Raw genomic sequence first — 22,660 nt, 5'->3', positions numbered from 1 at the left:
GCTTTACGGCATTACCCCATGGTCTATAGACACAATGGACAGGAGGGGACCCTATTGACTTACATGGGAGAGTTTTCTAGGCATGCTCTGTGCCCTGTGCAGAGGTAATTGTACAAGGAAAGAATAGATAAGCTTTGACAATAATCACCTACTGTGAATGGTGAATCCTGTCTTATCTATACACAGAGGTGATATAATTACAGGTAGGATTAGAATGACAGATAAGAAGGTAACTGCAGTAAAGTGATCTGTACAGACCAAGAAGTGGCGCTAGGCTTAGGCTACTTTCACACTAGCGTTCGAGCGGATCCGTTCTGAACGGATCCGCTCATATTAATGCAGACGGCGGCTCCGTTCAGAACGGATCCGTCTGCATTATAACTTAGAAAAAATTTCTAAGTGTGAAAGTAGCCTGAGCGGATCCGTTCACACTTTACATTGAAAGTCAATGGGGGACGGATCCGCTTGACGATTGAGCCATATGGTGTCATCTTCAAGCGGATCCGTCCCCATTGACTTACATTGTAAGTCGGAACGGATCCGCTCGCCTCCGCACGGCCAGGCGGACACCCGAACGCTGCTTGCAGCGTTCAGGTGTCCGCTCACTGAGCGGAGCGGAGGCTGAGCGCTGGCAGGCGGATGCATTCTCAGTGGATCCGCCTCCACTGAGAATGCATTAGGGCCAGACGGCTGCGTTCAGGGCCGCTTGTGAGCCCCTTCAAACGGAGCTCACGAGCGGACACCCGAACGCAGGTGTGAAAGGAGCCTTAGTGGCCTGCAGGATTTTATGGTTTTTGATAAGATATAGATATTGCCATGGAAAATTAAAAATAACATCATCAAAAATGCCTAAAAATATGTTAAATAAAAAAATGTGATTTAAATAATATATGTCATTTTCTTATGACACATTCTCTTTAATGTGTACGCAATACACTGTCCTTATGTGATGCCAGGTTGGCAGCTCTGTGTGCATCTGCCCCAATGTGGCACCTGGCTGCAAGGTTGTCCCTCATAAGGAAACTCTGACTGTTACTGCTATAAGGGTACTGTGTCTCACTGAACAATTTCAGAATGCTTGGCATTTGAAAGTAAGGAAAACTTTTCCTTTCTTTAAATTCATTCCAATTTTGGCAAAAAATATATGGAGGGAACACAGACCACAAATATGGCCTTGTAAATGAGCCCTACGTACAGTAAATTCATTGTTCATGCCCGGACTGAATATGATGTGAGCTAAGTTGCTGAAGTAGAAAAATTCTAATTTTAGGGCGTACAAAATTGCAAATCTTGTTGTAAATTGACTCTTTGCCATTTTGCGCTTCTGTCTTCTTTATTTAACCAAATACAGACCTTACAATGTATATTTACGACAGGTGAAATTCAGGTCTCTAAAGTCAGCAGCATAGTATATTTACAGCACAGGCTTTAGCCGGCTGCCTGAGCAATCAGAAAGCCAAATGTTGGGTCCCCCACTGTGAAAGACTTCGGGGGCCGGCAGAGCCAACATAGTGCAGCCCTAGTTGCAGTGGAAATGTATAGTGAAAAAATAAATATAACAACAAATATAAGAGCCCCCCAATAGTATTTTCTGACCTTTGAATGACAGACCATAAACACTTTTAAAAGTAATAAAAAAAAGTGGCCTCCCATCAGACTGATAGATACTTGTGCCAGAAATCGGCATAGATTTGTTTATGTGTTCCATGTGCACTTAGCACCTGAAGGTATCTGTGTTGCTTCCATGTTCATATGTGTCCGCATAGCTGAGAAAAATGATGTCTAACTTTATGCAAATGAGCTTCTAGGAGCAACAGGGGCGTTGTCATTACACCTAGAGGCTCAGCTCTCTCTGCAACTACCACCTACCTTCCAACCATCCTGAATCCGGTGAGACAGTCCTGGATTTCAGTGACTGTCCCGCAGTCCCAGAATGGCAGATATGGCATGGAGGTATGGCACATCTGACCATAACTACTATGAAGGGGGCACATGTAGGAATAAGTACTCTGAGGGGGCACATCTTGTCATATCTACTATGAAGGGGGCCCATCTTTGCATAACTATTCTAAGGGGACACATCTACTGTGAAGGGGGCACATATCTGGGCATAACTACTGTGAAGGGGCACATGTGAGCAATACTACTGTGAAGGGGCACATGTGAGCAATACTACTGTGAAGGGGGCACAACTACTATGACTGGCACAATGTGGGCATTACTACTATGTGCTGGCACAAAGGGAGAATAATTACTATGGGCGGCATTAAGGGGACTGGGTGTGTATACTTATGCTTCGGGTGGCCTATTATGAAAAAAAATTGCCCTTTTTACAATTTTCTAAAGTTGGGAGGTTAGCGGCTGCACCCTCTGCACTTTGACAGGATCAGCCGTGATCACGTTTAGGGTCCATTCACGCGTCCGTATGTGTTTTGTAGATCCACAAAACACGGACACCAGCAATGTGCGTTCTGCATTTTGCGGACCGCACATTGCTGGCACTCTCATAGAAAATGCCTTTTCTTGTCCGCAATTGCGGACAAGAATAGGACATGTTCTATTTTTTTTGCGGAACGGCGGTACAGATCCAGAAGTGTGAATCCGCAAATGCGGATGCGGACAGCACATTCCGGCCCCATTGAAAATTAATGGGTCCGCACCTATTCCGCAAAATTGCGGATAGAATGCGGACCGATTTTGCGGATGTGTGAATGGACCCTTACATTGCCTGGCCCGGTCAATGAAAGTGCAGAGGGCGAGGCAGTTGCAGAGAGAGCACAGCCTCTAAGTGTAATGGCAACGCCCCTGTTGCTCCTAGAGGCTCATTTGCATATATTAAATCATCATTTTTTTCAGCAATGCGGCCACATATGAACATGGCACCAACATAGATGCCTTCAACTATCAAGCTGACATATGCCCTTTAAGACCAGCGTATATAAAGAGTCTCTAAATCTCCCCCTATGACACTTGAATAATGTCCTTACAGAATGGGGACATTTATGAAGCTGTTAAAAAAAAAAAAAAAAAAGTCTGCATAGCAACCAATCACAGCACCGCTTTCATTTTTCAAGAGCAGAATATGAAATGAAAGCTGTGCTGCGATTGGTTGCTATGGACAACAAATGCAACCATTCTTTTAGACGGTTTTCTAAATCTACACCATTGGAGATCTTATCAAGGCCGGAATATTCTACGGCCAGTCTTGATACCCCTCTGCACCGCCGGAGGATGCGCTTAACCACCTCCCGTCACACTAACGCCGAAAAGCGTGACTGCGGCGGCTCCCTCAGGTCACACTAACGCCGATCGGCGTCATCTCGTGAGACCCGAGATTTCCTGTGAACGCGCGCTCACAGGAGCGCACGTTCACAGGATCGCGCAGTTCAGAAGTTCATCTACAGCCTGCCGGCCGCGATCATTGGCTGGCAGGCTGTGGATTTTTGAAATGACCAATGAAATGGGTATGTCAGACGCTATTTTGAAAATAGCGTCTGATATACCTGCTCCTCTGGTGGTCCCTTTTGCTTGGATCGACCACCAGAGGACACAGGCAGCTCTGTAAGTAGCACCAATCACCAAACATACACATTACACCCCCCTCCTGTCACTTTTTTAACCCCTTATTAGCCCCTGATCACCCCATATAAACTCCCTGATCACCCCTTGTCATTGATCACCCCCCTGTAAGGGTCCCTCATCACCGCCAGGTAGTTAGCTACTTGCTAGGTAGTTAGCGCCCAGCCCACCGCACCGCAGTCACTGATTAGCGTCATCACTGTCGCTAATCAGCACTAGCACTATATAGTATCTGTAAGTGATCAAGACTGATCGCAATCAGATCTATATCAGTACATTAGGGTCACCTTAGGCTCTACAAAAAGCGCAGGTAAGCTAAAAAGTTAATGTTCTGTTTCAAAAGTTCAATAAAGTTTATAAAAGTTAATTTTATATAAAGTTAATGTTAATAAATTTATTGCGTTGCGGCCTGTTTTTTTTTAACCTTCTAGGTGGACCAAGCGATCAATCAGCTGCAGCATTCTGACAGAAGCATTGCGCTGCTGTCAGATTACACAAAAGTCGGTGTATGCGGCGCTGCAAGACGAGATTTCTCCTCTGCAGTGAAAAAAAAAAAGTTTGCAGAGGCTTATGAGCTGAGGGGCGGTGTTCTTATGCTTTGGAAAAACACTTTGTATAAAAAAATAAAAATTAAAATTAAAAATGATGTGAATGGAGAAATCAGGTTTGCCAGGGCATACGAGCTGAGTGGGTTTGGATGTTGGGCAGAGCTCCTATGTCCTGGCAGACGCCTTTCCCCTCCTTTTTTTTTTTGCACATTTTTTGGCAGAGATTTTTTCATCCACATTGATCGATGCGAATGCAGAAATCTGCGCCGTTCATTTTTTCTTTCAGCCCAGAGGCGGAAAAAAAAAAATCTCATTACCTGTATGCTCAATATAAGGAGAATAGCAGAAACTTGTAATGCTTGGCCATACATGTAATGATTGCGGAGACCCTCAAATGCCAGGGCAGTACAAACACCCCACAAATGACCCTATTTTGGAAATAAGACACCCTAAGGTATTCGCTGAGGGGCATATTGAGTTCATGAAAGATTTAACTTTTTGTCCCAAGTTAGCGGAAAGGGAGACTTTGTGAGAAAAACCAAAAAAAAAATCAATTTCCGCTAACTTGTGCCAAAAAATAAATCTTCTATGAACTCGCCATGCCCCTCACGGAATACCTTGGGGTGTCTTCTTTCCAAAATGGGGTCACTTGTGCGGTATTTTAGGGGCCCTAAAGCATGAGAAGTAGTTTGGAATCCAAATGCGTATAAAAATGCCCTGTGAAATCCTAAAGGTGCTCTTTAGAATTTGGGCCCCTTTGTGCACCTAGGCTGCAAAAAAGTGTCACACATGTGGTATCGCCGTACTCAGGAGAAGTTGGGCAATATGTTTTGGGGTGTCTTTTTACATATACCCATGCTGGGTGAGAGAAATATCTCTGTAAAATGACAACTTTGTATAAAAAAATTGGGAAAAGTGGTCTTTTACAGAGATATTTCAGGAAGTGCTCAAACCCATATGCAGTTGTGCATGTGTATAAAGGGGAGCAAATCCTGCACTTGTGGCCCATTGCTAATGGCGATCCCCAGCAAAAATGCATACAGTGGAGGATGCCCGCAGCGGACCACAAGTACCACAATAAACATCCTACACAAGATAGCAATTATGTGGATGTGATGATCAATATACCAATATAATAATAGCAAAGACAGGTGCACTCTGCGGTTTTACTAAACCCTCAAACAGATGTTAAAATTGAGAGATTAGCCAACATATCCTACTGTGGAGGACATGTCTGAGCCCGAGCACCGCGCCAAGGTTTCTCAAGTAGATCGGGTCCTAACACTCACTGGCCATCTGAACCTAAGATCTGCATCCCTCAGCCTGAAAATTGCACAAAGAGTTAAAGAGAATGGACTTGCACATATGTGATTATTGGGAAAGATTGCAAAAAGTTTTATTAGAGTGAGACTCCATCAATGGCACCCAATTACCACCAGGCAGGAGCCCCACATATTCACACAGTGCCCCAAGGGAAGAAAAGGTGGACCTTCAGACACTAATGCACAGCCCAAGGGAGCGCCAGGGTGAGGGCAGCCACCATAAACCACTACTCCTATCTGTACCACTCCCATCCTCCTCAGAGATAAGCATTTTAAAATATTCTTAAATAATAGAAAAAATATTAAAATTGTGTTAATCAAACTTCTCAAAGAGCAAAAAACATTTTCCAGTGTACTGTGGGTACTAAGTGCTACTAAATTACCCTTTGGCACATTTCTGTATAATACTACCTATGAATATTACTGTGTATATATATATATATATATATATATATATATGATAGTTTTGAGTTAATTCTGTAGCAAGAGAAAATGGTCATACATCAGTTTGCTTCATGATTTTATTGCTGGAATACATTTTTGTAGCAGATTTTATTTGCTCGATAAGGCATTTTGCCCTGCGCAGTCATGGTACACATACTGCCGAGGTCACCATAAGTGCTAATCAGTCAAGCATGAAATTAAAGCTGGCTACAATGCTGCTGGCTGGGGGCACAATGCTGGAATTGATTGATGGGCAGTAGCCAATAGGAAGCAGGATGTGATGTCATGTGGATGCCGTTAACAGACTTATTGCTGCCTAGTGCTGGCTGCGCTGGCAGCAGGCTCTCAGCATCTTGTCACTTGGTATCTCAACCTGGGGGCTGAGCACTCATAACTGCAATTTCGGTACAATGCTCTGTCCAAGCAAGCAAAAAAAATTAAGATGAGTCATTGCCGTTACATAGTTGTCACTGGACCTAATCTCCTGGGACTGTCACAGATTTTTTAACATTTTATCCTGGAAATATCCCAGCTTTCTAGCGAAGCCTTCATCTGCGATATTTGATGTTCTGGTGAGGACCATAAAAGCATGCCTCCTAACCACCGGAACAGTCTGGAATTTCGACTTCTGTCCTGCATTCCCAGGATGGCTAGCAAATGCCCCGACTTCAACTGTATCTGTGACCTCAGGACACAAATACAGTTGAATACAATGGTAAAGCAGGGAGCCGTCAGCTCCCCACTCCACAGTTCTGCTGCTGACTGTGGTCAAGGTACACATAGCGCAGATCAGAAACCAGAGCAGACCTGCTCTGCACCGCTCATCGTGGAAACGTGGGATAGATGAGTATTCAATTTGGACACAATAAGGGGGTATGATACTTTGTGAGAGCATTGTACTGTATAACGACCATGTGCATCCCACATTTTCCCTTCCACAGGTCCTACACTATTTTACAAATGGACAGGAATAGGACATGTTCTATTTTTTTTCTGGGGCAGCGGAACGAACATGTGCTGTCCCCATCTTTTGTGGCCCCATGGAAATGAATGGGTCCACATCCAATCCGCCAAAAATGTGGACTAAAACTACAGTCTTGTGCATGAGGCCTAACCCATAGGTTATCTTATTGTATTTGCCAATAAACAACATTAGGTCAACATGTACAGGGCCACCACTCCTAACCCGTATCGTGGAGGCTTCTGCTACACACTTAACAGATGGTCAGGGAAATGTTTGCAACTTCTGGTTCCTCCTTTAAAATGACATCAAGGTACTTGTAGAAGTAGATGACCCTGGAGTCCCTGCACAACCTAATGGTGCTTTACAATTAGTTTCTTGTAAAACCTGCTAGGGTTACCGCTTTATAGATAACTCTTTTAGAGTTAATGGGGTTTTCTTCTTTAAGTTGACTTGTCAGAGAATACTGGTTCTCCTTGTGGAGATCCAATTGATATAGGGGGTCGTAGAGGCAATGCTCTCTGGGAAAAGGTATGCACATTAGTTCTCATCCAGAAGGAAGTCAATGTCTGACCCATTAAAAGGGTTGGCCACTACCTCGTGTTTGTAAGATGACCATATGGCACTTGCTAATATAACCTGTTCGCCAGGTCTTTTGTGCTGTCCACACAGAGATCTTTTGATCTCATTTGACCATGTAAATCACCTCCATGTGATACCTCCATTCAAATACACTGCATCTGCCATCTGTACTTCACTGGTGGGAGTTTAATGCAACAAAGACTATATTGGTACGTGCCATATAGTTAGTCATCTTACATACATGCTGGTCATAGGTAGCCAGAAAATGGCCAACCTCTTTACAGAGCCTTGAAACATTACGTATGACTTCAGCCAGATCCAAAGACACCCAAACAATACTTGCACCTGTAAGATTTGTTGAGGCCTCCCGACCATGTCCTCTGTATACCTGTGTTTAGATGTATATGTAAAGATAGCTATAAGATAGCCTTCTATTTATTTATGACACCTTCAATGATTTCAGATCTTCTGCCTCCACTATATATTCTGCTCTATACAAATTCTTTGGGTACAAAGCGTCCGCCCTATGCTGGAATGAACAAGTGTGTTATCTATTGTCTTGTGTATTAATAGCTGTTTTTTTAAAGTGTGAACAATGCAGATCTTGGCACGCAGACCCTCGCCAGTAAGCTGCGTAGTGCCTCGATGCTAACTTGAGCTGTTTCTTCTCACTACACAGATCATCAGAAACTAGAGAGAGAAGCCCGGATCTGCCGCCTATTAAAGCATCCAAATATTGGTGAGACCATTATTTCTTATGCTTTGTAAAACTATAATGTATGGGTAGTGTGGCTAGCTTTTTATAAAAGTGCATATTATATATTGTAAGTACGTTATATACAGAGCTATGGATGTCCTACAGTAGTGCAAAAATAGAGACATTTTACTTAGTTGGAGCCCCATAATGTAGAGTTCTTCCTGCTTTTGACACCTTCATAGCCTACGTAGAAGCACATTGTCGTGATCTGCCCCACCCGTATAGGTAAGTATTCCATCTAATAGATCTATAAAGGATCCACAGGAGGTAATATGTCCCAAAACAGATGACTAGTTGATACCACTCCATGAAAGAAACGAAGATGTCATTTCCTAAAAGCTGGAAAAAGCCTCCTAATTGTGTGACTACAAATATAGATTTGGGGATTGGGCAACCATCCCTCCAGACTTTCCTTATCACAGTTGAGGAATGGTTTGCTTTCCTACAACAGGTTACATATATTTTGAGATCGATGAATGGTTACAGTACCCTTTGGCAATATTTAGGGTTGGTTCCTCTAGGTGGAGTTGGTATTACCATTCACGGACTATAGCCATAGGCTCAAAGAACAAATAACTAAGCCGTAATGTCAGAAATAGGTATTCTTTATGTGTAGACATGCTATGCTTAGGTAGGGTTCACATATCTCAGTTGCATCAGGACAGTTTTTTATGCCCAAGCCAAACACAACTGATGACTTATTTGGGTACTTTGTCCACCAGTTCGCAGGGGTACACCTAGCCTTTCTGCTTCCTGAGGAAACTGAAACGGCACCCCCTCTAATGCCAATTTCTTAACCTAACCTCTTTGCCACAATGAAAGCGCTTATTGACCATTCCGCTGCCCCCCTCTTGCCCCTAACTGGTGCTGCCTGAGGCGATCGCCTCACCTGGCCTCATTGGTGGTGCACCCCTGCCAGTTTGACACCCATAGCCAGATAGAATAGTGCAGCTTTTACATTTTTTTTGTCCAGCGCAGAGAGATGTCCAGTGTTTTACCAGACGCATTGTATGACAAAAAAGCTTTCATAGACAAGGACGTGATCAGCCTTCAGTTTAGAGCCAGCGATTTTGTACCATGCAAAACCAGATTGCTGGACAAATGTGATGGGGCCTATAAGAAATGGTCTTCTAAAGTTGGGGACCTTCCACAATATATCAATAACTGTTGTCTCTGCTCTAAATATCTAATTCTGTTCTCTTTTAGTACGCCTCCATGACAGTATATCAGAAGAGGGGTTCCACTATCTCATTTTCGATCTGTAAGTGAACTGTTCATTTGATTTGTTACCACTGCCGATTAATAAAACAAAAATGTGATTTTTTTTATTCCAAATGAATAAGGAGCCCGTCAACTCTCCTAACATGTCTGAAATCACACAAACAAAAGCGTTTTGCAGTCTGCAAGCAGCAGATATCTGCTGTGTGCACGCCTCATCATGGCACATACCCATTGGCTTTAATGGTTCCATAGCCCACATGTTCAGGTGAAATACAGGATATGTCCTAGTTTTTGTGCAGTGGCCGCACAGGTACATGTAAGCCCTTTGATGTGTGCACTATTTGCATTCTGTAGAAAATATTAATTCTGGAAAATGTTTTTTAGTAGACTGCATTGTGCTGTGCCTCTCTTATTCCTCCTGGAAATTTATGAATAAATTAACTGGGTGTTGCCAGACGGTGGTGAGTCCCTACTCAGACAATGTATAATCAGTGCTGACATTAGACTGTAGGGACAAACTCTTTTTACAATTTAGTCATACATTTCCAGGAGAAGTGACCGAAAAACAGCTCCTTGCAGAGTTCTTAGAAAATAAGCTTCAGCATTGTTGTTTTATGTGGAGTACAAGCATTTACTTATACAGACATGTCCACTATACACAGATATCAGGAAGGATGACAGGTCCACTATACACTGACATGTCAGGAAGGGTGACAGGTCCACTATACACAGATAGATCAGGAAGGGTGACATGTCCACTATACACAGATATCAGGAAGGATGACAGGTCCACTATACACTGACATGTCAGGAAGGGTGACAGGTCCACTATACACAGATAGATCAGGAAGGGTGACATGTCCACTATACACAGATACAGTTGCAAGAAAAAGTATGTGAACCCTTTGGAATGATATGGATTTCTGCACAAATTGGTCATAAAATGTGATCTGATCTTTTAAGTCACAACAATAGACAATCACAGTCAGCTTAAACTAATAACACACAAAGAATTAAATGTTTCCATGTTTTTATTGAACACACCATGTAAACATTCACAGTGCAGGTGGAAAAAGTATGTGAACCCTTGGATTTAATAACTGGTTGAACCTCCTTTGGCAGCAGTAACTTCAACCAAACGTTTCCTATAGTTGCAGATCAGAAGTGCACAACGGTCAGGAGTAATTCTTGACCATTCCTCTTTACAGAACTGTTTCAGTTCAGCAATATTCTTGGGATGTCTGGTGTGAATCGCTTTCTTGAGGTCATTCCACAGCATCTCAATAGGGTTGAGGTCAGGACTCTGACTTGGCCACTCCAGAAGGCGTATTTTCTTCTGTTTAAGCCATTCTGTTGATTTACTTCTATGCTTTGGGTTGTTGTCCTGTTGCAGCACCCATCTTCTGTTGAGCTTCAGCTGGTGGACAGATGGCCTTAAGTTCTCCTGTAAAATGTCTTGATAAACTTGGGAATTTATTTTTCCTTCGATGATAGCAATGCGTCCAGGCCCTGATGCAGCAAAGCAGCCCCAAACCATGATGCCCCCACCACCATACTTCACAGTTGGGATGAGGTTTTGATGTTGGTGTGCTGTGCCTCTTTTTCTGCACACATAGTGTTGTGTGTTTCTTCCAAACAACTCAACTTTGGTTTCATCTGTCCACAGAATATTTTGCCAGTACTGCTCTGGAACATCCAGGTGCTCTTGTGCAAACTGTAAACGTGCAGCAATGTCTTTTTGGGACAGCAGTGTCTTCCTCTGTGGTATCCTCCCATGAAATCCATTCTTGTTTAGTGTTTTACGCATCGTAGATTCGCTAACAGGGATGTTAGCATATGCCGGAGACTTTTGTAAGTCTTTATTCTAGGATTCTTCTTCACCTCATTGAGCAGTCTGCGCTGTGCTCTTGCAGTCATCTTTACAGGACGGCCACTCCTAGGTAGAGTAGCAGTAGTGCTGAACTTTCTCCATTTATAGACAATTTGTCTTACCGTGGACTGATGAACAGCAAGGCTTTTGGAGATACTTTTATTACCCTTTCCAGCTTTATGCAAGTCAACAATTCTTAATCGTAGGTCTTCTGAGAGCTCTTTTGTGCGAGGCATCATTCACATCAGGCAATGCTTCTTGTGAAAAGCAAACCCAGAACTAGTGTGTATTTTCTATAGGGCAGGGCAGCTGTAACCAACACCTCCAATCTCATCTCATTGATTCAACTCCAGTTGGCTGACACCTCACTCCAATTAGCTCTTGGAGATGTAATTAGTCTAGGGGTTCACATACTTTTTCCACCTGCACTGTGAATGTTTACATTATGTGTTTAATAAAAACATGGTAACATTTAATTCTTTGTGTGTTATTAGGTTAAGCAGACTGTGATTGTCTATTGTTGTGACTTAGATGAAGATCAGATCACATTTTATGACCAATTTGTGCAGAAATCCATGTAATTCCAAAGGGTTCACATACTTTTTTTTGCAACTGTATATCAGGAGGGATGACAGGTCCACTATGCACAGATATATCAGGAAGGAGGACAGGTCCACTATACACAAATATATCAGGAAGGATGACAGGTCCACTATACACAGATATATCGGGAAGGATGACAGGTCCACTATACACAGATATATTAGGAGGGATGACAGGTCCACTATGCACAGATATATCAGGAGGGATGACAGGTCCACTATGCACAGATATATCAGGAGGGATGACAGGTCCACTATGCACAGATATATCAGGAAGGGTGACAGGTCCACTATACACAGATATATCAGGAGGGATGACAGGTCCACTATGCACAGATATATCAGGAGGGATGACAGGTCCACTATGCACAGATATATCAGGAGAGATGACAGGTCCACTATGCACAGATATGTTAGGAAGGGTGACAGGTCCACTATACACAGATATATCAGGAAGGAGGACAGGTCCACTATACACAGATATATCGGGAAGGATGACAGGTCCACTATACACAGATATATTAGGAAGGGTGGCAGGTCCACTATGCACAAATATATCAGGAACGGTGACAGGTCCACTATACACAGATATGTCAGGAGGGATGACAGGTCCACTATACACAAATATATCAGGAGGGATGACAGGTCCACTATACACAGATATGTCAGGAGGGATGACAGGTCCACTATACACAGATATATCAGAAGGATGACAGGTCCACTATACACAGATATATCAGAAGGATGACAGGTCCACTATACACAGATATATCAGAAGGATGACAGGTCCACTATACACAGATATATCAGGAAGGAGGACAGGTCCACTATACACAGATATATCGGGAAGGATGACAGGTCCACTATACACAGATATATTAGGAAGGGTGGCAGGTCCACTATGCACAAATATATCAGGAACGGTGACAGGTCCACTATACACAGATATGTCAGGAGGGATGACAGGTCCACTATACACAAATATATCAGGAGGGATGACAGGTCCACTATACACAGATATGTCAGGAGGGATGACAGGTCCACTATACACAGATATATCAGAAGGATGACAGGTCCACTATACACAGATATATCAGAAGGATGACAGGTCCACTATACACAGATATATCAGAAGGATGACAGGTCCACTATACACAGATATATCAGAAGGATGACAGGTCCACTATACACAGATATATCAGAAGGATGACAGGTCCACTATACACAGATATATCAGAAGGATGACAGGTCCACTATACACAGATATATCAGAAGGATGACAGGTCCACTATACACAGATATATCAGAAGGATGACAGGTCCACTATACACAGATATATCAGGAGGGATGACAGGTACACTATACACAAATATATCAGAAGGATGACAGGTCCACTATACACAGATATATCAGAAGGATGACAGGTCCACAAAAAATAGACACATCAAGAGGAATGATAGATCCACAATAAACTAATATGTCAGAAAGGATGACAGATAAACAGATGTCAGGAGGGATGAGAGGTCCACACCAGACAAATCAAGACCACTATAAAAAAAAAAAAAAAAAAGAAGATAGGTCCACTATAAACAGACACATCAGGAGGGATGACAGGTCAGACACATGTATCAATAGCATACATTGCCATAGTTATTTTACCTGTGTGAATTATACTCCAGAAAATCTGTGCTGATTAATATTTTAATATAGCAATCAAAGTTCAAAATGTTATACACAGAGCTTCATGTGATGCTTGTTTGTTAACATTGGTTTAGCTACAGATTAGGGGAAGCCACGATCCTTGGTTGGCAACCTGAGCCATAATTATAGTGCTGGACTCTATATAATGGAAAACCTATGTCAGAGTACTTATAAAGTATAGTGCAGGAGTTATAGTGGTTTGTATACTTGCATTACATTATAATCATGGGAATGGCGTGAGTGGTACTGTATTTTAATTTTAGAGACAATCTAATGTGTATGGAGAGCTGTAAAGAGAAGGATTGGGCACATTGAATTTTAGGAGAACAAGTGACTTACTCCTCTCCCCCTGAAAACGCATACTCCAGCTGACCCGAGTGTGTATGCCTATGGGGGAGTCAGGAGAGATGGCTGTACAAGTGTTTGACTGATGGCTATTTAAGGTGTATTTCGAGATTTCGGCGCTCCAGCTCTGTGACGTCAGCCAGCAAGGAGGAGATTAGGAGGACGCGGGGCGGTGCTGCGCTCAGATAATTGGACTCATCTCTGGACACAGGACTCAAATCAGGTTCATTTGCATATGGATAAAAACATTTTTTTAACACAATAAAAGCACACAGAGCTATGGGGACTGGGTATTGCAGATGTGCTAGCGGCCATCTAGCAACCCATGTCCCCAGCTCTATGCACAAAATCCTGGTGACAGGTTCCCTTTAAAGGGGTTTTCTTGTTTCACAATGAAATGTTATTTTATTTGCCCAGAATAACCCCAAACACTGCATATTTTTGGCGCCTATACTTGTTTTTCTTGTAAACACTTTCCTTCCCTGTTCTCAGCATCACTGCATCTTGGTTGGATGTTTACATGCAGAACTTCCATCTGGGTTTTCTAACCAAACCCAGCATGCTTTGTTTTATAATGTTTCTCTGCCTGCCATACTGTTCTCTCTGCAGCAATCACGCCCCTACACCTGTCTTCTCCATGTTAGCTACGCAGGGCAAGCCCGGTGAAACATTAAAAAGCAAAGCATGCTAGGTTTGGTTAGAGAACCCAACAGGAAGCTGATGAAAACAGGAAGTTCTGCATGTTAACATCCTGCCCAGATGCAGCAATGCTGAGAACAGGAGCATTAAGAGTTTGGGTAGCACCTGAAGATTTGGAAGCTGAGAGGGTCTACAGGTTTCCACTTAAGCCCAAGCAGACAATTACTTCAACATTATATACACAGGATAATTCAGTAATGGCCTTTTCATAATCCAAAACAAGACTATAATTCTAGATGTTATGGTTAACAATATCAGCTTTATTGTACATCATAAGTAAAAATCACACATATTTGATAACGATAAAAACACCACATGAGAAGACACCTACTAGGGTAAAAAAATAACAGTCCGTGTCTCTGTCTCCCTGAGAAAGCAACACAAAACACTCTTTGGGGCTGGTGTTTGTGTTGCCTACTGGGTCTGTATATCTGTATCCCTCCATTGTGGCCTTGTTATTTATGCCATCTGCATTTTATGGCATATCTGCATTGGTCCAACTGTGTTATTTTTTACCCAAGTAGGTGTCTTGTCATGTGGTGTTTTTTGTCTTTACCAACTATGTGAGATTTTTACTTTTGTACAATAAAGCTGACATTTTTAACCATTTAGTGTTCGCAGAGTGCACTTTTCCTCTTGGGTGTTCTCATATATTCCCTCCTGCACCTGTGAGGATTGTTAGAGGGCCCGTTCTTTATAGGAGTTTCTTTATAATTCTAGATTGCAAATAAATGAAATACAACATTTTCCTAGCATGTTACTTGTTAATAACTGGTCTCGTCGTCACCTCAGTGTGGGCATCAATGACTGGACCTAAACCACCCTGTGGTAGAAGTTGTGTAGTGTAAATTTTGTCACAGCTGGAATAACTATTTGAACAAGATCTATAATGATAACTTTAATTAAAAGTGCTCAGAACATGTAGTACTGTAATTCTGTTAGAGTACATTCCCAAGGAACGATTATAGTGGAACTGAAAGCATGCAGGTTTTTGGGGCAGTTGTTGTTTCTAGGGACATTTTCATAGAAGTTGGGCTAAAGAAAGCACACAAAGTAATTGCAGTTCCATTGCATAAAAAAACTCCCCAAAAAGTCATACTATAAAATATATTGGGGTCATTTATCAAAAGTGGTGTAAAGTAAAACTGGCTTAGTTGCCTATAGCAACCAGTTTCCACCTTTCATTTTTGACAGCTCCTTTAAAAAATCAAAGGTGGAGTCTGGTTGGTATGGGCAACTAAGCCAGTTCTACTCATACCAGTTTGACAAATGACCCCATATGTTTGTAACCATACAGTGTGAATTGAGCAATAACAAAAAAAAATAATAATAATATTTTGGAGGAGCACTAAATAAAACCCTCAGAACGTTGTTAAATCTTTGGGAGTTTTATTGTTCTTAATCGTTCGACATGTTTTAACTCTGGACAGGAGTCTTCACCATGTACAGTGGAGCTGGGAAGTTTGTGAACCCTTCAGAATGTTCTATATTTCTGTATAAATTTGACCTAAAAGATTTTCACACAAGTTCTACAAGTAGACAAAGATTACCAAATAAAAAATGAGTTTATTTATTTAGGAAAATGATCATGTCTGTGAGTAGTAAAAGTATGTGAAGCTTTGCTTTCAGTATCTGGTGTGACCTCCTTGTGTAGCAATAACTGCATTAAACGTTTCCAGTAATTGTTGATTAGTCCTGCACATCAGCCTGGAGGAATTTGAGCCCATTCCTCTGTACAAAACAGCTTCAGCTCTGCTATGTTGGAGGGTTTCCTCCCATTATTACACTTCAGGTCCTTCAAGAACATTTCTATTGGATTAAGGTCAGGACTTTGACTTGGCCACTCCAAAACTTTACCTTTATTCTTTAACCATTCTTTAGTAGAACGACTTTTGTGCTTAGGGTCGTTGTCTTCCTTCATGACCCACGTTCTCTCGAGATTCAACTCACGAACAGATGTCTAGACATTTTCTTTTAGAATTTGATGGTATAAAATTCTGAATTCATTGTTCTATTAATGATGGCAAGCCATCCTGGCCCAGATGCAGCAATGCAGGCCCTCATCATGAGACTACCAACACCATGTTTCACAGATAGGATGAGATTTTTATGCTGGAATGCAGTGTTTTACTTTATCCTAATAACACTTCTCATTTAAACCAAATTTTGGTCTAAACAATCCATACAACATTGTTCCAATAGCCTTTTGGCTTGTCCAAGTGATATTTAGCAAACTGAAGCCAGGCAGCAATGTTCTTTTTGGAGAGCAGCGGCTTTCTCCTTGCAATCCTGCCATGCACACCATTGTTGTTCATCCTGATGGTGGACTCATGAACATTAACTAATGTGAGAAAAGCCTTAAGTTGCTTAGAGGTTATCTTGGGTTCCTCTATGAGCTCATGGACTATTACACACCTTGTTCTTGGAATGATCTTTGTTGGTCAACCACTCCTGGGGTCTGGGGAGGTTAATAATGCTTTTCAATTTCTTCTATTTGCACACAATCTGTCTGACTGGATTGGTGGAGTTCAAACTCTTTACCGATGGTCTGTGAACTTTTCCAGCCTGATAAGCATCAACAACTTTTCTTATGAGGTCCTTAGAAATGTCCTTTGTTTATGCCATGATACACTTCCACAAAGATGTTATGTGAAGATCAGACTTTGAGTGGACGACCTGTTTTATGTAAGGAACAGGAATCTATCAAACGTGAGGCTACGGCTGCATAGCGACGTGTGGTGTGACAAAAAAAAAAGAAGGTACAGCTACACTGCAACGTTTGTTTAGTGACATTTCATGTAATGTATTTCAATGGTGACACAATGAAACATGCGACATGCTGCTATTGCGATAGTCGCCAATTTATTTTTGACTTGGATGGATTTTTTTGCGACTGTCACAGTATGTCACATTGCGACACTATTGAAATACATTACATGAAATTTTGCGGGACCTTCTTGTCACGCGCTAGTCCTAGCCTGATAATACCACCTAACTCTAATTTTACCTTTGAATTATCTGCTAATCCTAAAGGTTCACATACTAAAGGTTCACATAAATACATGACCAAGTCTAATATTTTTGACTCATTTGTTTGATTGGGTTATTTTTACTTTTAGGACTGCTATAGTTTTAGGTTAACTATATGCAAAAATATAGGGGGTTATTTACTATGCAGAAATAGGCCCATATTAGGTGTATTCGTGACGCAGATTAAGGCGCAAAGGTTATTTGCGCCGCAATCTGTGACTTTTTCCCGTTGGCGTGGCATGGCCAGGGAAGAGGACGGGCCGGGAGACCCATTTTATTCATCATTTTCGACGCCAATTTTAGGAGTAGAAAATGGCCTAAATGTAAAACAGCAAGGAAGCTGGCTTACATTTAGACTGGCGCAGGATACGCTGAAGTTATGTAGAGGCTGGCACCTCTTCAAAATTTCTGCTGATCCACCGCCAGCTATAAGGGTTATTAAGCCTGGGTTCTAAAACGCCAGTCTTAATAAATGACCCCCATGGTGTTGGACCCCCACCGATCAGATTATTAATTACCTATCCTCACCCCTTGATCAAATTAATGTCCAGCCCTACCTACATTGTAACAACTGGCCTCTGCAGTCATTAAAATGGCAAACGAGCGGCAGAATCACTGCATGTGATGATACCTGTCAGATTCTCTACATTAGCTGGATCTTCCCAGGTAGAACCAGTACCTGCCAAAAACTATATCGAGGGTGACCAGTATCCTGCTCTGGACTGACGAGAAGCTAGAACTCCAAAACGGTGCTGTCTATAGAAGGGTGTTTTTGGTTTGGCTGATATCCCTAGTGCTGTTTCAGACATTGACTTACAGGGTAACTGCCTGGAGGTGGCGATGGAGAGACAGTTCTTCCATCTGTAGAAGGGTTCATTTACATTCCTGTTCCCTGGGAGTATTGCCTGTAAGACTTCATACACCAGCTGGATCTCCAGAAGGAGAACCAATGCCTTCAAAGAATAATGTTTCTTAGACCTTATCTGAAAAGCACTGGTCATAGGGACCATGGTTGTTTTAAGAGTAGGTGAGATAATTTCACGTGGTAGATATACATATATATCTTCTCTCCACGTATATAAAAGTATGTAAACATTTCCGATGTATTATGAATCCATAAGATCAGAGCTCTGAGCTGAATTTTTAGCACATGTATTAGTTAAAGGAGCAATTAGGGATGAGCGAATTTTATATTTTGAAGTTCATGTTGTGGTATTTACTGAATGCCGTTATGCATAATGGAATGCAGGGGGTTGTATTACTATGACAGAAACGTTTTGGCTAATCCATGGCGGATCCAGCTAAAACGCTGGTATGAAAGTAGCCTAATTTAGGCGTATTTCAGATTAGTAAATGACCCCATTATTTTCTAGAGTGCAAACTTTGAAACATGTATATGGCAACCAGAGTGGTACCTGGCACCAAGACTTTTTCTGTTAAATCTTGTAAGTTGTGAGACTGAGCCTCCATGGATCAATGGACATAATTAATGAGCCTGGGGTGACCATGACCTTGTCACCAGTTGTGCCCCTTTTAGTAGGTACTAACCAGTGCACACCAGGAACACCCTACAAGACCTGCTGTGTCCTGGAGATGTCCCAACACCGTGGACTATTCATCACAATTTGCCTCTTGTCAAAGCTGTTCCTCCGATCACTCGCTGCCTAATATATCCCACCCATTGACAGCGGCCATTGTCATCAGATAATCAATGGTACTCACTTCATGTCACTTTTAATCGGCAGTAGCAGTGACAATTTTCACTAATGGGGCTGTACGTGCGTCCCGCCGAGTTTTACAATGGACTAGAAGCCTGGCCTAAGGACGCAGAAGGAATGTATTCTGGAGGCACATGAGTACTTCTGGTAATAGCATGGAGCAGATGTATCCCAGAGGGATAACTCAATCTGCAATAAAGCACTCTGCTCCCTGTGGTCTGTCTGTAGATTAGACTTTTTCATTTGGCATCACTAGGTGTCGCCTATATTCCAGGTACCCGTACAGCATAATCTGAATGGGGCACTTAGAATCCGGCACTGCTACATCTACACACGCCCATCCAGACACCTGCAACGGCGGTCAAAATAGCTGATCTTGGGGCTAATGTCTTTTTGATATGAGGAGGAAGTGACAGCGTATAGCAGAGCGCTCTCTGTGCTGCTCTTTCTGCAGAGGATTTTTGGTGCAGGCATAGAGGAGGGGGGACGCAGCCTATAAATACACCAGGCGGTGTTTGGTGTTACAGCTCTGTGGGCGTTAGATGAAGACAAGACATGAGTGTATCTGCTATTCACTGCGTCTCAATCCTCCCCTGCAGCCACCTTTTCTATTCTTGTGCTGACCTCATCCGCAGCTTTAGCACCAATCTCCTCGGCTAGATCTGCGCTATGCCAGGGTGCACCTGTCAATGTGTCTTCCCCCATGCTGGCGCCTTACACCTCTGCCACTGCATTTCCTTGCTTCTCTGTGATTACTAATCACGTCCACTTCTTCACTTCTGTCTTGTGTCCTCCTCTGTAACACCCACATGATTGTCAGCCTCCATCATGCAGGCAGCCCTCTGCTATTGCTCAACCGCACGCACCTCTTGGTACGCCTCCGTCCTGCCATGTACACCCCTTTGTTCTCTCCCTGTGCACATTCTGTGCCCCCCCCCCCCTCCTGCACAATTTATGCAACTCCCTCCTCTTGCTGTTCTATTGAAAGCAGGTGCTGCAGTGACACATTTTAGGACTCATCTTTCTATATATAACCCAATGTGTAGCTACGAGCTCCCAAGGCATCTTTAATTAGACACAGCCTTTACCAGCACCCATCCTGCTGAGAACCAGCAGCTTTTGCATCCTGCGGTTCTTTATTCACAAGCAATGGAAATGCCTGACACCCACCTTCCCCCCAGTGGGTTTCAGAAAGGAAATCATATTGGTACCCGTCCTAGAGATACATTCATCAGATGTAAAGGGGATGTTAGGGTGGTACAAATTGTTTTCAAAAGCCTCAGAATGGTGTAAAAACAAAAATCAAATCTCATCGATCCCCCACCGCTGCCGATCCTATAGTGTCCTCTTCCAGTACCTCTTGACATGCAGGAAAAGCCTGCTCAGCCGATCAATGATTGCTGCGTGTCAAGAAGCACCAGGAAGTAGAGACCAGCTGCCAGATCCGGCGCAAATGTCGGCTGGACAAAAAAACTATTGCATGCAATGTTTTTTGTCTGGCCAAAACCCGGCATTTATGCTAGAAATCTGCTGGATCAGTGCCGGACCTCATTGCAGTCAGTGGGGATCGGGTGGTGAATTAGAGGATCCAGCAGACTGCTTTGCGCTCTTCTATCCCTTAATGGAAATGTGAACAAAGCCTTAGCTGCATCTACTGTATGCATTTTTAAGTCTTTCAATGGCAACTGTGTCATGTGTCTAACCAAAAGTGCAGAGCTTGTACTTCTTTGTAGATAGAAGGTCAATCTCTCCTGTGTGGCTTACTTTGTGTGAACTACAAGATTACAGCATCATCTAAAAAATCCATCCTAGCAGCTTAGGCTACTTTCACACTAGCGGCACGGACCTTCGGCAGGCTATTCAGTTGGGTGAACAGCCTGTCGGATCCGTCCTGCCGCTAGTGAACGTGTGCCCCCGAACTGCGGCTCCGTCCCCATTGACTATAATGGGGGTGGGAGGAGTTCCGGCGGAGGCACGGCGAGAGGCTACCAGAATAAATGTCGGACATGTTGTAGTTTTATTCCGGCAGCCTCTCGCCGTGCCTCCGCCCCCATTATAGTCAATGGGGATGGAGCGGCAGTCCGGGGGCACACGTTGACGGAACCGCCTGCCGGAGGTCCATACCGCTAGTGTGAAAGTAGCCTTAGTCTCCTCACCTCCCCACTCAGCTCCACCTACCTTGTTCCCCTGTATGGCTCTGCATGTGTTGAGTGCAGCGTTCTGTGTGCAGAATCTCCTGTGTATCCAATGAGATGCAGCTTCACACTTCTCTTCCCTCTCTTCTGCTTGTAAGAGCTAATAGGAAGAGACCTATCACATGCAGGAGTCAGGGGAGACAGACTGAAGCTGTATCACATAAGTATATACTCAGACTCTGTAGAGTGGGTTATGGGACAGCGGTTTTGTGTCACTGTCTTATCACTGGCTGACATAAAGGGGGTTAGTCAGCACATCCCAATGCGCAGGTGCACGCTGCCATGGCTAAAAACATAAGAGAAAAAAAAAAGACAATGCAACAGCACTCTGCAAACCAGATAAAGTACAATAATGCCATAGTCATAAAAAAAATTCAAGTGCTAATGCTATGCTTATTTATAAAGTGAGATGCTTGGTATTTTGTACAAAACCATTTGAGCCCGTCTGCCAAACGTCAAGGCGATCTCTGTAAAACCGGAACCTAACACTAAATACTACCTGTTATGCGCCATAATGGCCGCCATAAAGTTCAGGAAGTGTTGGTTCCACATGCATGCTGGGTCCACTCTGCCTTTTACAATGTTTGGTGCCATAAAGGCCTCCATTACTTCCAGGGGATGCAGGTACCAACATGCATGCCGAACCCACTCCATACCTCTCCTGGCGCCAGACGGCTTTCAATGAATGTAGTGAGAGCAGGCCACAGCTTTATACTGAAACTAATTAAAATCAGCCTATGGGGCAGACAGGCTAATCAGGAGTGCACGACTCGCTGGGGTGCCACATCTCCAGCGCTGTAAATCTGCAAAGAAAAGGGGGTTAGTTAGCACATCCCAATGCGCAGGTACCACGGACATGGCTGAAAACAGACAAAAAAAAAAAAAGACAATGCAACAGCACTCTGCAAACCAGATAAAGTACAATAATCCCATAGTCACAAAAAAATTCTTATTTATAAAGTGAGATGCCCCAGTTTCAGTATAAAGCCTTTAATGTGACCTATAAACTGTACCACTCAATTGAGTGGCCCCAGTTCCAGCTGAAGAAAAACAGCCCCTTGGCATCATGCTGCCACCACCATGCTT

At 43.0% G+C, this 22,660-nt stretch overlaps 1 protein-coding gene across 2 annotated transcripts in view; it reads left to right on the top strand.

Moving 5' to 3' along the window:
* CAMK2B (calcium/calmodulin dependent protein kinase II beta) overlaps nt 1-22,660 on the top strand; it is a 126,787-nt gene that overhangs the window by 20,940 nt on the left and 83,187 nt on the right. Inside the window, exons 2-3 of one of the 2 annotated variants that reach the window (XM_044279170.1) lie at nt 8,116-8,175; nt 9,400-9,454. In XM_044279170.1, coding sequence (XP_044135105.1) covers nt 9,409-9,454 — 46 coding nt within the window. In that variant the 5' untranslated portion in view covers nt 8,116-8,175; nt 9,400-9,408. Of the gene's footprint in view, nt 1-8,046; nt 8,176-9,399; nt 9,455-22,660 lie in introns of those variants that run through there. The other variant, XM_044279169.1, reaches the window with a different exon arrangement.

Source organism: Bufo gargarizans, chromosome 2 (genome assembly GCF_014858855.1).
Source record: "Bufo gargarizans isolate SCDJY-AF-19 chromosome 2, ASM1485885v1, whole genome shotgun sequence".
NCBI lineage: Eukaryota > Metazoa > Chordata > Amphibia > Anura > Bufonidae > Bufo > Bufo gargarizans.
Note: the sequence above shows the minus strand (reverse complement) of the source record. Positions and strands in the feature narration are given on the sequence as shown.